The sequence below is a fragment of the Betta splendens genome, chromosome 24 (genome assembly GCF_900634795.4).
Source record: "Betta splendens chromosome 24, fBetSpl5.4, whole genome shotgun sequence".
NCBI lineage: Eukaryota > Metazoa > Chordata > Actinopteri > Anabantiformes > Osphronemidae > Betta > Betta splendens.
This window is the reverse complement of record NC_040901.2, coordinates 9,624,127-9,639,422: the sequence shown is the minus strand read 5'-3', so window position 1 is coordinate 9,639,422 and position 15,296 is coordinate 9,624,127. Positions and strand designations below refer to the sequence as shown.

The window sequence follows — 15,296 nt, the reverse complement described above, 5'->3', positions numbered from 1 at the left end:
GCATAGAATAATTCAATGTTAACCTCAAAGTCATGACAACTAGGACAGCTTTTTTTACTTCATCTTATCCTAGAGAGAGAGTATGTTCTTTTACTGATTTTCTGAAATTCACCAGCATTTCAACTGTTCAGGTTGGCGACCATTTAGAATAAAGTAAGTTTTTCTGCTTTCTGGTTCACCAGAGTCTTCAGTCCGAGCTCCAGCACGGTCACGGATTCCTGAAGTCCCTGAGGGAACGGGCAGAGCAGGCAGCAGGCTTCCTGGACGAGGCCGGAGCTGAGCGCCTCGGAGGGGAGGTGGAGGCCCGCCTCGCCCAGCTGGAGGAACTGGCAGGTGGGCTGAGGCAGGAGCACAGTTTTCTGGAGCGGGCCTTGTTTTTATCTAAGGAGTTCCAGGATCGCTACAAGGCCCAGGCCCAGTGGCTGGTGGAGACCCGGGCTTTGCTGAACACCCCAGTGGAGCTCAAGGCTGAATTGTACCAACGTAGAGCACAGCTATCGAAGTATAAGGTAAATGCACGTGCTTTGGATAATTAACTCTAGTGTAAAAACATACACAATACAATGTAGGAGGAAATGAATACATCTTGTCTGTCTGTGGTTTCAGGCTCTGTTACAGATGGTTCAGTCCCACGATGGAGCCGTTAGGTCAGTGATGGAGAGGGGAGATGCTCTGTTGGCTTCTGTCCACTATCCCTCCATCAGAGACAAGATGAGCAGGCTACAAAGAGACTACTCTGAACTCTGTAAAACAGCCATGGTGAGCACACTGAGACAGAGCCTCTGTCATGTTTGTTTACGGGCTACTTGTAATCAGTCTAATTTCTGTGTGTGCATACGACCCAGGCTCACGTGGAGAATCTGGAACGCCAGGTGAAGGAACAGGAAGCGTATCACAGCGAACTCCAGGAAGTGGAGCGCTGGCTGCTCCAGATGTCGAGCAGGATGGTGACACCTGATCCCACCGTGAGCCGCAGCCTGGAGGCAGCCACTCAGCAGCTGGCCAGGCATAAGGTGCTCCATCACATCACTTGATTCCCTGGCGCCGCTTGCAGCTTATCATAAAGCACCAGTAACAAGCTGTAATGAGAAAGCCAAGATTTTATACATGCAATATTCAAACGCGACATTCCAGGTCCCCGTTGTTGTGTTAAAACCTGGTTTTTAATATTGTATATAAACATTAAGATGTGGTTATTAATTGCTGGTTTTTAACCAATGTCAATCTAGTTTCAAGGTTGTCTTCTTGGGCCTGTCTCAAACCCCGCGCAGCCTTAATGTGGGGCGTCACTCAGCTGATCCTCTGTGACCTACATACTGTACAGCCTGTCACCCCCTGTCTAACATGCTACCGCTTCGTCCTCCGCAGGCCATCATGGAGGAAATAGCAGGGTTCGAGGATCGCTTGTCGGGCTTGAAGGAGCGGGGCGACCACTTGGTCCAAGGCTGCAGCGACCGCGTGCAGAGCAGACTGCGGCAGCAGGTCCAGGCTCACCAGCAAGGCACCAGAGACAGCTACTCTGCCATCTGCAGCACAGCGCAGAGAGTGAGTGAGGACAAGGACATGGGGAGTGATGGGAAGAATAGCTCAGCCAATAAAAGCATAGTGGTGCATGGGATCTGTCCCCAGATGCGCTAGTAGCCGCGCACCTGCACTCGCATTTGTGCAGTTAATTTCCCTTTGCACAGGCATCCACTTAATCCTAACCCATTCTGACACTTAAAGCTGCCTCTCAAGGCGGCCCTTCGCTGCCAGCGTAGAGGGCACAACCAATTAGGGCTGCCAGAGTGGAGCTCACCAGCAGCCACGCTCGGACACGCCCGGCCAGCCGCCGCCGCTAACTCAATCTCCCCCGTATTAATCTCCGCAGATCCCCTGTCAGCTTCACTTTTTCACGCCCGCGCCAGAACCCGTCGCACGCCCCTCACTCTCCGTAGCTCTGGCGCGCGCTCTAATCCAGCGCCGCTCTGTCGCTTTGGCGACCGCCGCGCCGCCGCTCGAGCGCGCCTCCCGAGACGCCGCCTCCGCCACCGCTTGCACGTCCAATCTGGTGCCGTGCGATCCGGCCACACTTTACCGCTGCACCGCTGGCTTTTCTACAAGCGCGCCTCCGGTACCGCGGCGGCTGCCAAACCGCGTCCCAGCACAACACAGCTCTAATATCCCGCACGCCACTTGCCACCACGCCAATCGAGCCGCTGCCAAATAAACTTGGCAGACTGCCAGCACGGACCCCCCCCTTCCCCTCTCTATCGGGCTCTGATATTAACTCTGTCTGTCAGATCTTGCTGCTCCTTGTCCCCTGGAGGGAAGGGACGCCTCCACGTTTAACACCTGTCAGATACAAAACTGCATAACCGCCTACTTGTTTAAGTTTTATTGTGTAATGCGTCAAGCGCGTGTGGATGAAGCTTATTTCTGCTGATGTCTTTGAAGCACTCCATTGTTTATTGCAGCGCTTTTCTCCATCTGTGTCAGGTTTATCAGAGTCTGGACCACGAGTTGCAGAGACATGTGAGTCTCCAGGACACACTGCAGCAGTGCCAAACCTGGTTGACCTCTGTTTCAGAAGAACCAGAAACTCCAACACATCCTCCTCTCAGCCTGGAAGAGGCGCTTCAGCAGGTCAGTCAGCTGATACTCTACATCCTTGGCCATTGTATGTTTGCTTGATGCTTGATTGTACAATATAACTCTTGGAATTGGAAGTGAGATGTTGCAGATTGTGCTGAAAGAGTCGGTAAAACGCAGCATGTTCGGCAGGTGAAGCAGGAGCGGGCTCTGCAGGAACAGGCCAGCACTTACCTCCATCTCGTGTGCTCAACGTGTGACCTGTCAGAGCCGAGGGTCAGGGAAACGGCAGCAGCCATCCAGCAGGTTAAGCTGCAGGTCCGTTGGCATTTCAGTAATAGACGCTCTCATTGTTTTACTGGTCAGTTGCTTTGAATTAAGTTTGTTTTTCTGTCTAGAATGAGGAGCGCATGCTGCTTTGTGAAGAGGTATCAGACAGCTGGAGGGACTTAGAGGAGCAAAAAGCAGATTTAGAGGTCCAGCTGAGAGAGACAGAGCAGCAGCTTCAGAGCCTTGTTAGGAGGCCCGGTGAGCTGGAGCCCAAGATTGCACAAAACCAGCTGGACAAGGCACAGGTCTGTGTTGCTGAAGATAAGCTACATTGATTTATTCTATATATATCTACTAGGCTAAATGCTAATGTTATATAATAGTGATTGTACAAGTCTTTTCTCCAGGAGTTTCTCCAGCAAATCAGAGAACGACAATCTGAGGTCAATCATCTGAATGAAGCCATTGGTAGAGTGACAGACGGACAGGTGTGTCCGGTTCTGGAGGAGACCAGGAGGCTGAAGAGAAGCTGGACGGAGCTGGGCCAGCGGGCTGAAGAGCTGGAGGCCCAGAGAGGGGAAGACATGCAGCGGAGTGTGGAGTATCAGGAGAGCGTGGTTGCTGTGGAGGAGCTCTTCCACCAAGTTTCCAGGGAATGGGACTATCTTGCCAGGTATCATTCTATCTGTGTGTTACATGTACATGAAACATAAGAATCAGTCAACTGTATTTGCTGAATCAATGCATTGACCAGATGTCTGTAACATCCTGTCTGTTTGTACTGCAGGGCTGACACAGAAAGCACGAGTGAGCATCTAGAGGCTCTGAGAAAGCTGTCCAGTGACCTGCAGGAGCAAAAAGCCACTCTAGAAGACCTCAGGGACCAGAGGCAAGCCATCATGCCTCGACTTAGCCTACTGGACAAAGAGCTGGTCAAGCAGCAGGTGAAGCTTCCTCCATGCAGTTCTTTAGAAGCGTCAATTTTTCGCCACTGGGTTCAGGTTTATTATGTGTTTTGCCCATCACTAGGTGGGCCACCTGGAGCAGCGCTGGACACAGCTCGAGTCGCTAATTCAGCAGAAGATCCAGGACTCTGCCCAGACGCTGGAGGATCTAGCGCGTGTGGAAACGCAGCTGAGGGACGCCCGGGAGTGGGTGGAGGAGCAGCGGCCTGCGCTCACCTCCGCGCTGAAATCCAGCCCGCCGCCGGACCTGGCCCAGAGCTTCCTGTTCGACCACCTGAGCGTGTGCGTCGAACTGGAGGCTCGCCAGCAGCTGCTGAGTCAGGCACTGAGAGAGGCCCAAGCGGTCGCCTCCCGTCTCGGGCTGAGCGAGAAGAGGAGCCTGCAGGAGCTCGTTGAACACGCCCAGGCTGAGGTGGATTCTCTAGGGACCCGTGTGGCACAAAGGAGGAAGTACCTCAGTAAGGTAACAGCTAGTTAATGCTTTATTATGTCCTAAATCAGTTAATTTGGAATCAGTGTGTTTTGTGGATAATTTGGTATAAATCTTAAACCTAGGCGTTCACAGAGAGGACACAGTTTCTGCAAGGCCTGGGGAGAGCATTGTCCTGGGTACAGCAGCAGCAGAGGAAGGCTCTGATAGATGATCACATAGGCCTTCTTCCTGAGGACCTAGCCAAACAAGTTGCTACATGTAGAGGGGCCCAGAGCAGCTTACGGGCCTACCAGAGGGAGCTGGCATCTCTCTGGGTACAAGGAAGGGAGCTCGAGAGAGATGCCACCGACAAGGAGAGAGCGGAGACCTTGGCGAGACTGGAGGAGCTACAGGCCGCGTTTGAAGCTGCTCTTCAGAGGACCAGCCAGCGGGTCACCGACCTGGAGAAAGCCTTGACCTCCAGGAGGTACTTTCAGGTGGACCTGGACAAGACCTGCCACTGGTTAAGACAAGCCGATGCCATTACCTTCCCTGAGATCAACTTAAGCAACATTGACGACAACGCAGAGTTGCAAACGCAGCTGTCGAACTTCCAGAATGTCTTGGAACAAGCCTCAGAGTACGAGAACCTCCTGCTTATTGTTCAAAGAATAGGCCAGGAGATCCTCCCGACTCTGAACGAGATCGACCATTGCTACTTAGATGAGAGGCTCAACGCGCTTCCTCAGCAGTACAATGCCATCCTAGCACTAGCCAAAGAGAAGAAAGACAGAGTCCATCAAATTATCCTAGAGAGGAAAGAGTTCAGCACTTTCTTCGACATCACTCGAAATGCAGTAGAGGAGCTTCAGGAGCAGTTTGACAATCTGGAAAAGCAGACTATCAGTATGAAAGAGGAAGATGTTGTTCATCTAATAAGTGAACACAGAAGTATTAATGAGAGTTTATTCCATATCAGTCCTGCTGTGAGAGAACTACAAGGAAAAAATGAAGGGTTTCTAAGTAGAGGTCAACAGTACAGAGCGGAGGAGACGCGGCAAATGGTCAGTCTCCACAACACACTGATGAGAAGGAATCATGAGAAAATGAAATCACTAGATGCTTCCTTGAAGACACTACGCGAACATAACAGGGTGTTTACAAAGTTGGGCTCAGTGTTGATGTGCGGTAAAGAGGATCTGGTTCGACTTAAGTCCGACAAGGACGTGGACGCTTTGGATAAAATCGCAAGCCTTTATTCGCTGTTGGGAAATCTGGATGTGGCGTCTTCTCAGACTGTGAATTGCCACCGGCAAACAGAGGAGCTTTGTGTGACGTTTGATTCAGCCGCCTTTCAGGAAACTACCTCACAGCTAGAATCATTGCGGTCTTTACAGCGTGAGGTCAAGTGTTTGATTCAAGAAACGGAAGCCAACGTCTCGAAGACTGAAGATTTCACAGGGGAGACGGGAAAAATATTGGAACACCTGGCGACGGTCAAGAAAAAACTGGAAGAGCCTTTGAGTCTTCCAGAGGCCACGGTTGAGAGCGTGAACGAGGAAGCGTGCAGGCTGAAAACCATGGAGGAGGAAGTGAGGAGTGGTCTGAGGAGCGCAGAGGCCTTGGGCAGCGTGGAGAAGCAAAGGTTTTGTAGGAGAAAGGAAAGTATTCCAGAACACGTGGGGAAAAAAATACAAGAGGTGGAAGAACTTGGAGCTGAAGTCACAAATGGAATGTCTAAGAAACAGGTACGTCCTCATTTCATTCAGACATTTCAATGCAGTCATGATGAGAGACACTTTAGAACTAATGTGACCAAAACTGAATCTGAACCATTGAGTTCACATTTTAGTTGATTAATTATTCATCATCCAATTGAATATTATTTCCCAGCTCCTGTTTCCTCATTTTATCAATATTAATAGGTTTAAAGCCTAAAAGTCCATTTGGGAGAATTTAAGTTAGGATAAGTGCTTTAATATAAGTTATAATTAATTCATAACAACTGCCAAGATTTAATGTGTAAATACCACTTTCCTAAGATCCTTTTGAATAAAAGGCAATGGTTGTGAAGATACTAGGCAAGATACTGTAGTTGCTGTGTTTTCTAACAAATCCATGCTCGTTATAATCATTTTTACATGCACATCTACTTATATCTATGTAGAGTTTAACCAAATCACCTCTTGCATATTTTAGCTGGCTGTGGATAACGTTCTGTCCCTGGTCCAGAGGCACCACTTATCCTCACAAGCTCTGCAGAAATGGCTGGACTCCGCTGTGGCTTTGCTTCAGAGGGACGGCTCTGGGGTGGAACTCGAGGACCAGACAGGATGTTTGCACGACCTGGAAGAAATTCTAGGCCAGGAAAAGAGCTTCGCAACAGATTTGGACGAGCTGAGGACAGTGAATGGACTTCTGGTGGATTTTATGGAACCGGGATTGACGAGTGGCCTCAGAGACAATGTTGAGACAATGCGACTGAGAGGCAATGATGTCAAACAGCAACTAGATGCTCACAGAGCCGTGCTGCAGAGGTGTGTGCTGAAATATTCATAGGTTTCCTGTTTTTCATTGTGTAAAACATGTAGAGCCAAACTACACATTATGCGTTTATATGTTACATCTAAATGTTCGCTACGTGTTTTTAGATGTGCGACTTTATGGAGCTCCTTCCAACATGAAAAGGAAACGCTGGTCGAACAGATGAATGACTCAGAAAACAAGATGGCCTTGTTCACGACAGCAAAAGCCGTCAGCATGCAGCAGGCAGAGGACAAGTGTCAGAGATACAAGGTAGTTATCAAGATGCTGTAACAGGGAATTTCTGCTTGTCTTTGTTTTCTAATTCAAATATTTGGTCATATCAGACTTACAATAATATTTGCATATATTTATTATTATTTGCAGTAACTCAGTAACTGTTAACTGTGCATGTATTTGTTGCCTGTGTCTCTGTAAAGCTGTAACTTTTATTGTGGGAGTTCTGTTTATCACCTAGAAATGTGTTTGTGAAATATCCCGTTCCCTGCGTGTGCTTTCATCTTGGCTCCAGTCTCTGGTGGCCCACATCGACCTGCTGGAGTTGCCGCTCAGCGCTTTGAAGGAAAATGCAACCGAGTTGGATCAGATCGTGTCCGAGTCCAGCAAAGCCGTCACCAGCCACTCGGTGTCGTCACTATGGCAACGGTGGACCAGGCTCCGCCGCGTGGCCCGGGCCCAGGAGAGGGCTCTGGAGGACACTGCGAGGGAGTGGAGGAATTTCACAGAGAAAGTGAGTGAAAAGACTGGAGATTTGTTAGTCTTCATTTGTCAGTCTACATGGCTCATTGTGTATCTGTGTAGTCCAACATATTTCTACATAATCACTTATTCCTGTTTGACTGCACATTTTGTGCATATGCACCCATCAAACTATCCTTGAATATTAGGATTGAGGTCAAATAGATCAGAAAATGTTATAGTGGGTTGTGTAACTCCAGGCTTCAGGCCAGTGTTTTCCTTTTGCCAAATCACTGTCATGAAGCCTTTTGGGACCCTTTCAGTTTCAGTACTGTCGGTTACTAAGCATTCCCACAAAAGGAAGGAAAACGAGCCTGAACTGTGAAGTCACTTCCTCAAATGTGGTCCTTTCCGGATCCTTTTGTACTGTTGGACATGATGTCATTCTCCGCCCGAGTCATTATCCCTAACTATGCCCTAGAAGTGTATGTACTTGAGCTACATGCTGAAAAACTTTTTTGCCCTTATCCGACCAGATGGAAAAGGTGCGCTCAGTGTCCAAGGATCTCCACGCTCGTATCCCAGACAGTACAGTTGAGAAGGCCGCCACCAGGGCGGCGCTCCAGAGCCTGCTGGAGTACCATGACTCCTTCACCCTGGAGGTGGAGAGGGAGCAGTCTATCCTGGCCCTACTGGGGCAACACACCTACAGCCTCAGAGGAGAGGAGGAGGAGAAGACGGAGAACGGCCACCAGGACACATCATGCCTGCAAGAGATCAGAAACCTCCAGGAGCAGTATGACAGGTTAGTGCTGCTCTGACTGCTTATCATAATATTATCAATATATATTGGGTTTAAAAGTCCGACCTATGTCTTGTCCAGCCTTGTGCTGCGGGTGAGAGCTAGCAGGGCTCAGGTACATCAGGAGCTGAGGGAGAGAGAGGAGGTTGAGAAGGAGCTGGGTCTGGTGAAGGGCTGGATCCAGGACACTCGGGGGCTGCTGCTTAGTCCGACCGCAGACCTGGATTCTTTGTTGCAAGAGCTGGAGGTCAGTAGGTATCTGCAGATAGACACTGATGTCATGTCATATAACAGAACTGACTGTGGCTTCCATGATGTCGATGTGTGGTAGACTGCACATGGTGAGGTCATCAGCAGGCGTCAGAGTGTGGAGCGCATGGCAGAGCTGCAGCAGTCTAAGTACCAGGACCTCCAGGCAGGTCTGCCCTCTGAGCTCAGCATGCAGCTGGCTGAGGTGGCGCTGGCTCTGGGCTCTGCTGAAGACCAGGTGACCTCTGCTTCTCTTATTAAGTATTGTGTCATTGGCTAATTAAAACTTTCACAAGTTAAAGTGTAACTCAAAGGAAGGCAATGTAGCAAGAACCATAGACTGGCACTATTCTGTCTCAAGGCTCCAGGATTCTTGGTTTCCACACAGTCTATGTTAAAACCCCATATTTAGCTTTTCTTTATAACCTTTGTTGTCTTTGTGGCCACCTTTAGGTCCAGGCCAGAGAACGAGAGGTGCAGCAGACCAGGGATGTGAAAGAAGACTTTCACTCGAGGCTCCAAGACATTGAGGCAAAGCTCAAGACTATTGCTGTGAAATTAGAAGACAAAGCTGTTGACCTGGAGGAGGCCAAAGACGAGACCAAAGTAATCAACCAGACAGATTGACTAATTAACAAGCAATTAACCCCTGTTAAATTGGCTATTCATTTTGCAGATGTTGAGGTTAATGAGTGCGAGAGAGTTGGGATGGCATGAACTGAATTCTGCCTTTTAACAGTGACCCACATTAGAGTCGTCTGAGACCTTCCCTCCTGTTTCCCTTCTTGTCTCCCCAACTTTTTCCTTGTTCCCCTGACCATCTGTGGTCTTACAAACCAAAAGAGTGGTACTAAGTTACAGCTTTCATGATGGTCACCCTGTTCTTTTTTCTGGCTTTAGATTTTTACTGGCTCTTTCTCTTCTTCTCCAGGCTCTTTGTGAGGAATGTGAATCGTGTGTTCGCTCTCTGGCAGAGCTGGGAGCATCGGTCCAGGAGTTTGGTGAGCAGAACCCGCTGCTGTGCAAGCAGCTGGGCGACGCTGTGGCCAGACTCACAGAGGTGCAACATCACACAACGCAGCAGGTGCACAACAAGGCCAACAGACTGAAGAAGGTGAGATGTGCATTGTGTCCAAACACAGATGGATTCATGGCTTTTCATTCATTCCACGTGTTTAACATTCTGACATTTTTGATCCCTTACTTGGGAGCAGGCAGAAAGGCAGGTGCAGGAATATCAGGGTATGAAGGCGTTCATTTTGGCCTGGACAGAAAAGGCAGAAGCGCTGGTCTCCAGTAACATCATCTGGAGCTCTGCTTCCCAGCTGCAGGAGCAAATCCGTGCACATCAGGTGAGTCTGGACGAGTCGCGCAGCAGGATGTGGGAAGGGATTTAGGTTGTCTAAAAGCTGCTGTGCAAATACGGCATATCTTCCTTCTTTGTCCACAAAATAAATAGTGCGATTTTCCTCTTTTAACCTATTAATTGTGGAGACAACCCACAAATGGGCAGCTAATTAGACTCGGACACCTACATTTCCAGTTCTGTGAAGTGTATTGGTTGGCTCTAATTAGTGTAATTGCTCCTTACTGAAGGCTCCCAGCTTTGACTTGCAATTTATCCTCGTATGGTGACAGGCTTTGCTGCGGGAGTGTCGTGGTCTCCATGGTGACTTGGAGGCCATGGGAGAGAGGGAGGTGCAGCTGGGGGAGGTGCTGCAGATGGAGGGGTGGAGCCAGCAGGTGAAACACCTCAGCCGATGCACAGAGGAGCTGCAGCAATCTGCCAAGAGTCGGCTCCAGAGTCTGCAGGACGCAGCGAAGGTAAACGACATTCACAGGGAAATGAGACGGTAAAACCACTCGGAGCCTCTGTGATCGAATCATCCTCATTACCATCCCCAATGTAAGCGCTTTCCTTCAAAGAGTCACACGCACCAAAGCAAAACCCAAATGATGAACTATTACAGCATAATCATAATGGAAATCACAAGTTATGCTCATGCAATAGTCATTTATTACAATAATCTGATTGCTATGCACCTGGTACCCACATGAGTCTGTTGCTTTGTCTAGACTTCAAACATACAAACAGTCTATTTGAAGTGACTGGTAATTTAATCTTTTCGTATATGCAGAATGTACACATCATTATTATTCAAGGCTCAATGTGAATTAAAATACACAACCACCTTTGAGGCAAACAGATCCAGATCGACAGTGTTTATCTGCTCCTGTTTGTGCCTGTGCTTTTCTTCTTCCTCATTGGTTTTATTGGCGTTCCTCCTCAGGACGTGTTGCGTTTGGAGACGGAGGTGAAGAGCCTCCATGCTGCCGTGGACCAGATCCAGGTCACACTCGCCTCCCCTGATCTCAACAGACTTAGTCTCAGGGAACAGCTCACACAGAGACAGGTAGACACACACGTTCACAGTATTAAAGGTGCACAAACAGAGCATTGTGTTTCCCTCTAACATGCTCCTTATTCGCATCGTGTAATTTCTTCATCAGCGTCTCCTGGTGGAAATGGAGGGCTTCAAACAGCAGGTGGTGGCTGTACAGCAGTGTCAGAGCGCCCTCCGACTGCCAGAGGAGGTAGTGGCCAGTCTGCCCATCTGCCGCACAGCCCAGTCACTGCAGCAGGAGGCCAGCCAGCTGCAGCACACCACCATTCAGCAATGCAACATCCTGCAGGCAGGTGGCAGCACCCACATTCCCTACGCAGACCAGCTTCTACATAGGTCAAAGTTGAAATAATCTTAAATATCACAAATCTAAACTCACAAATGGCTGCATCCTAGTTCAGAGAAGAGTTATATATCTGACACTACCTGGTGGAAAGCAGCTAATACTGACATGGCTGTGAGTTGTGCTGTGGTGTCCCAGCAGGCCTTCTCAGGAATGTCTGTGTTTTCTTTCAGCCCCTATGAGACCAGTATTATCTCCAATCTCCTGGGTCTGGGCTGATTTTGTTTTTAAGCTCATTGTTGTAAAGATTAGCTTTTAAGAAAGATTAGAAATTTCTCCAGATTATTTAAGATAGTTTGCCTGCCATGACACATTTTAAAAACATTTGTTACACCATTTCAAGATTTTGAACCACTTCTACAACCCAAATCATTTTGAAATATCAACATAGTAATACGAGATAAAAATGTATTTTAAAATTGGTATAGAATTAATTAATTCAATTCTAGAAATTTATGCTATAAATCCCGTTTTTAATAAAGATGCCGCCTCAGCTTTAACGTGTGTTTCTTCAGGAGGCTGTGGTGCAATATGAGCAGTACGAACAGGAGGTGAAGAATCTTCAGAGACTGATCGAAGAAGCCCATCGCATCATTCAGGACCGGCCTGTCTCCACCAACAACATACAGGAACTCCAGGCTCAAATACACCACCACGAGGTGAGAGCAACTACTGGACACTCTACCCGCTTTACTGGAACCTTGTTCAGGCTCAGTGAGGTAACATTTCATATTTGCAGCATAAAATACAGTTTTATTTTGTATTTATAGTAGAAGTTGAGGGTAGAAAAGTCCTGTGTTTTCTTCTTTGGTTTTTCATCCAGTAAAATAGATAATTCAAGCACATTCCTCTTTTATCTGATGGTGCATGTAAGGATAACCTGCATGGATTCCGGTACGATGCCGTCTGAATGGGTGGATGGTTTTGGCGTATTCAGGAGCAGTGCGGTGTGTTGCAGTTTCACTTCGCTGAGTCGGTGTGTTTGATTTCGTGCACCAATGTTTCTAACGCTCTGACCTCGCCTTGGTTCTCACACATCCTATCTACTTGGCAGGGACATGAGCGTAGCTGTGGGTCTGTCCATGCTGCACACTAGCTGGCGTGGCACTGTGAGTTTGATCTCTAAGCTGAGCATAGCTGCAGCTCCACTGGCCCGGTTGGTCACGTGACCGGTTAATCAGTGCCGTGGCCATCTGCGAAGCGGGAGGAGGAGCGAGGGCAGAGCTGGACCCGGCCCACGGGCTCATAGCAGGGCGGTAATTTGACACCATCTCTGTCAGTCTTCCCCCATGAGCCCTCCCTTAGCTCCTGTCGCTCTCTATTGTTGAGGGGAATCTGTGTGCGGATTGGTGGAGGAGGGGAGTGGCATGCATGGGAAGGGGGAGCTCGGCCGTTAGATCACTTCCTGTTGTGTATGTGTACGAGAGGGAGTGTCTGAGGGGTTTTGAACTATTTCTGCCACGGTCTCTCTGTTGCTCCGTCTCAACCTAACATCCTGTCTGCTGGCGTCTCCACCGGGCGAGTCGCAGCCTCTGGGCTGCTCCGATTGGCTCCGAGAGGCAGAGCGCAGAGAGAGAGAGAGAGAGAGAGAGGGCGGAAAGGAAGAGAGAGTGAGCCACTGCTAGTCTCTTTCTACGCTTACACACTGAAGCCAAAAGTGAGAGACAGAGCAGAGAGAATGCGTCCGCCTCACTTGCTCCTCACAGAAGTCTGAAGTCCACCATTTAACCAGGAACTATTCATCTCTCTCTGCGGACCGGGCCGCGCTCTCCTGACCCTGGGGCCGGTGGTTGACTTCTCTCCGGGGGGGGGGGATGTTTTGACAGGAGTTGGCCCAGAAGATCCGCGGCTACCAGGAGCAGATCGCCTCGCTCCACTCCAAGTGCAAGATGCTGACGGTGAAGGCCAAGCACGCCACCATGCTCCTGACCGTCAGCGAGGTGGACGGCCTGTCGGACGGCGTGGACGAGCTGAGCGACGAGGAGCTGCCCGGCGCCGCGGCGACCGCGGACGCCAAGCAGCTTCCAGCGCATCCCTCCGTCGTCATGGTGAGCGGCGGAGCCTTTTATGGGCACACGTGCCACCACACACACACACACACACACACACACTGATGTGGGCGTGCACGCGCATGTGGCTGTAACCTGTCCTCCCGTGTTCGTATGTTTGGTTGTTTGACCTTTGCTCCTGCTCCTCCCGAGGCAGGAGTTAACTCCACTGCGACGCTGTCTCTTTTTGTCTGATTGCGGAGAAATAACCACAGTATAGTCCTTTTACTTCAACCGTTACTATTTTAGTCGTTTTCTCTGGAGTATTGCTACAGTCACACTGTGCTGTGCTGCTATAGTACGTTCCACTTAGCCTGAATCTGTCTGCCTGCTACGATGCTGTGTCATCCTCCTCTTGATCATTCATCGTTCCTCAGTGGCGGCTCATAAGCAGCCGCTTTGCTCCACGCTCTTCCTGTCGCGTTCAGATTTCTTACTGTCTCAGCAGGCGAGGATACGGGATTTCGCTGCATGCGTGCGTTTTGCTAGCAGTGCGTGCTGCGGTTTGTGTGTACAACATAAATAGTTTCCTCTGACGGCTGATGCTGGGGTCATTGTTTGGAATAGTTAGTGCTGACTCTGACAATGAGGCTCAGTTTCCAACTAATGTCACTGTGGAAAGCATCTGATTCTCCCACACACACCAGCACTGCTTCATTGCGATGGGTTGCATCATAAAACTGAGGCAGGGTCTTTTGAGTACAATAGGCTTCCAAGTCGGCCGGCCAAGTCCTGCGTTAGCAGCCAAGAAGCAGCCCAGTAGGGCCTGGCTCCCATTTCAGCTCTGCTGAAGCATGCAGCGCCACAGACAACTGTGCTGCCTGGAGGACAGCTGCTGGTGTACAGTATTCAGTAGCTCTAGAGTAGGTAGCGTCGCTTGGTGGAAGCTGTGAAACTCCTGGGGTTTCCCCTGAGGTCATTTCCTCTTACAGTGAATGTACGTTTACAGTTTAGACAGTTTGTTTGTTGTCTAAAGGAGACAACATCTGTAACCTACCTCTGATACTGACATGGACAATGGAAGTGTAGTCACTTTGTGTGCTGTGCTGTGTTTTTCCAGCTCATGGTCGTTCCTTCACCCTCATGTATCCTGTAAAACAATACCGGTGCCTGGTTCATTCCGGGGTCAGGTTTGCTTGCGCTGCGAAATCCTCCTGTGAATTATGTCGCTTCCAATGCTGCACTCAGGCAAAAGTGTTGCCGTGTTGGATTTCAGCAGCAGAAATGTGATCTAAAGGATCTTCTCTGTGTGTTATTTGATTACCCACTGTCTAACTACTCAGCTGTGTGCTCGCCGCAATCTACCTGCACTACCCCAATAATGTGTATGCTCTGTTCTCTCCCTCTGTCTGCTCACTCCCTTTGACTTTTATCCCTCTTGTGTTCGGTCCCCTCCCCGCTCCACGCCTGCTTCCTTTTGATATGTGCGTTTGATGTGCACGCGTGGTCAGATGACAGCCGGCCGCTGCCACACTCTCCTCTCCCCCGTGACGGAGGAGTCAGGGGAGGAGGGCACCAACAGCGAGGTCTCCTCTCCCCCTGCCTGCCGCTCCCCCTCCCCAGGGGCTAACGCTGACACTCCTCTTAACCAGGTACTGCAAACCCCACCCTCATGGCCTCCGGAGCCCACCAGCATTTCCAGGCCTGGCTGCACGATTCACTGCTCCCACCTGTTTGACTTTTTCACCTAAAGTCCATGTCTAGCATCAGCATCAACATCACTAACAATGACCTCAGCTTTAAAACCACTTTCCATCCATGTATGTATGCCTGAAAGCGCTGAGAGTTGCTGTTCTGCCCCTGCTTCCACTCCTAACCAGCATGACTGTATGTTTGTACATTTGATTTGTTCGCGGCTCTTGCTTTTTTCGCTTCGGTCAGAATGAGTGAGTCATTTTCTAAACATAGCTATCTTGCACACATGAAAAATATAATGAAGCTATCTTGAAGTGTTCATTGTGCTGTAATGTATGTACAGCAGATAGAAACGTGATGACATTCAGTGTTCA

The 15,296-nt window shown here is 49.3% G+C and overlaps 1 protein-coding gene across 17 annotated transcripts in view; it reads left to right on the top strand.

Annotated features, from left to right (window-relative positions):
• syne1a (spectrin repeat containing, nuclear envelope 1a) overlaps positions 1-15,296 on the top strand; it is a 90,832-nt gene that overhangs the window by 54,294 nt on the left and 21,242 nt on the right. For 16 of the 17 annotated variants that reach the window (XM_055506130.1, XM_055506129.1, XM_055506128.1 and 13 more), the window contains 26 exons: positions 183-509; positions 607-759; positions 846-1,013; positions 1,369-1,545; positions 2,479-2,625; positions 2,764-2,889; positions 2,970-3,146; positions 3,249-3,514; positions 3,629-3,785; positions 3,871-4,269; positions 4,362-5,966; positions 6,418-6,755; positions 6,870-7,014; positions 7,274-7,492; positions 7,977-8,245; positions 8,324-8,489; positions 8,574-8,729; positions 8,945-9,097; positions 9,423-9,605; positions 9,706-9,843; positions 10,130-10,315; positions 10,783-10,905; positions 11,003-11,185; positions 11,755-11,898; positions 13,066-13,287; positions 14,739-14,879. In XM_055506130.1, the coding sequence (XP_055362105.1) occupies positions 183-509; positions 607-759; positions 846-1,013; positions 1,369-1,545; positions 2,479-2,625; positions 2,764-2,889; positions 2,970-3,146; positions 3,249-3,514; positions 3,629-3,785; positions 3,871-4,269; positions 4,362-5,966; positions 6,418-6,755; positions 6,870-7,014; positions 7,274-7,492; positions 7,977-8,245; positions 8,324-8,489; positions 8,574-8,729; positions 8,945-9,097; positions 9,423-9,605; positions 9,706-9,843; positions 10,130-10,315; positions 10,783-10,905; positions 11,003-11,185; positions 11,755-11,898; positions 13,066-13,287; positions 14,739-14,879 (6,468 nt within the window). The remainder of the gene's footprint in view (positions 1-182; positions 510-606; positions 760-845; positions 1,014-1,368; positions 1,546-2,478; positions 2,626-2,763; positions 2,890-2,969; positions 3,147-3,248; positions 3,515-3,628; positions 3,786-3,870; positions 4,270-4,361; positions 5,967-6,417; positions 6,756-6,869; positions 7,015-7,273; positions 7,493-7,976; positions 8,246-8,323; positions 8,490-8,573; positions 8,730-8,944; positions 9,098-9,422; positions 9,606-9,705; positions 9,844-10,129; positions 10,316-10,782; positions 10,906-11,002; positions 11,186-11,754; positions 11,899-13,065; positions 13,288-14,738; positions 14,880-15,296) is intronic. The other variant, XM_055506131.1, reaches the window with a different exon arrangement.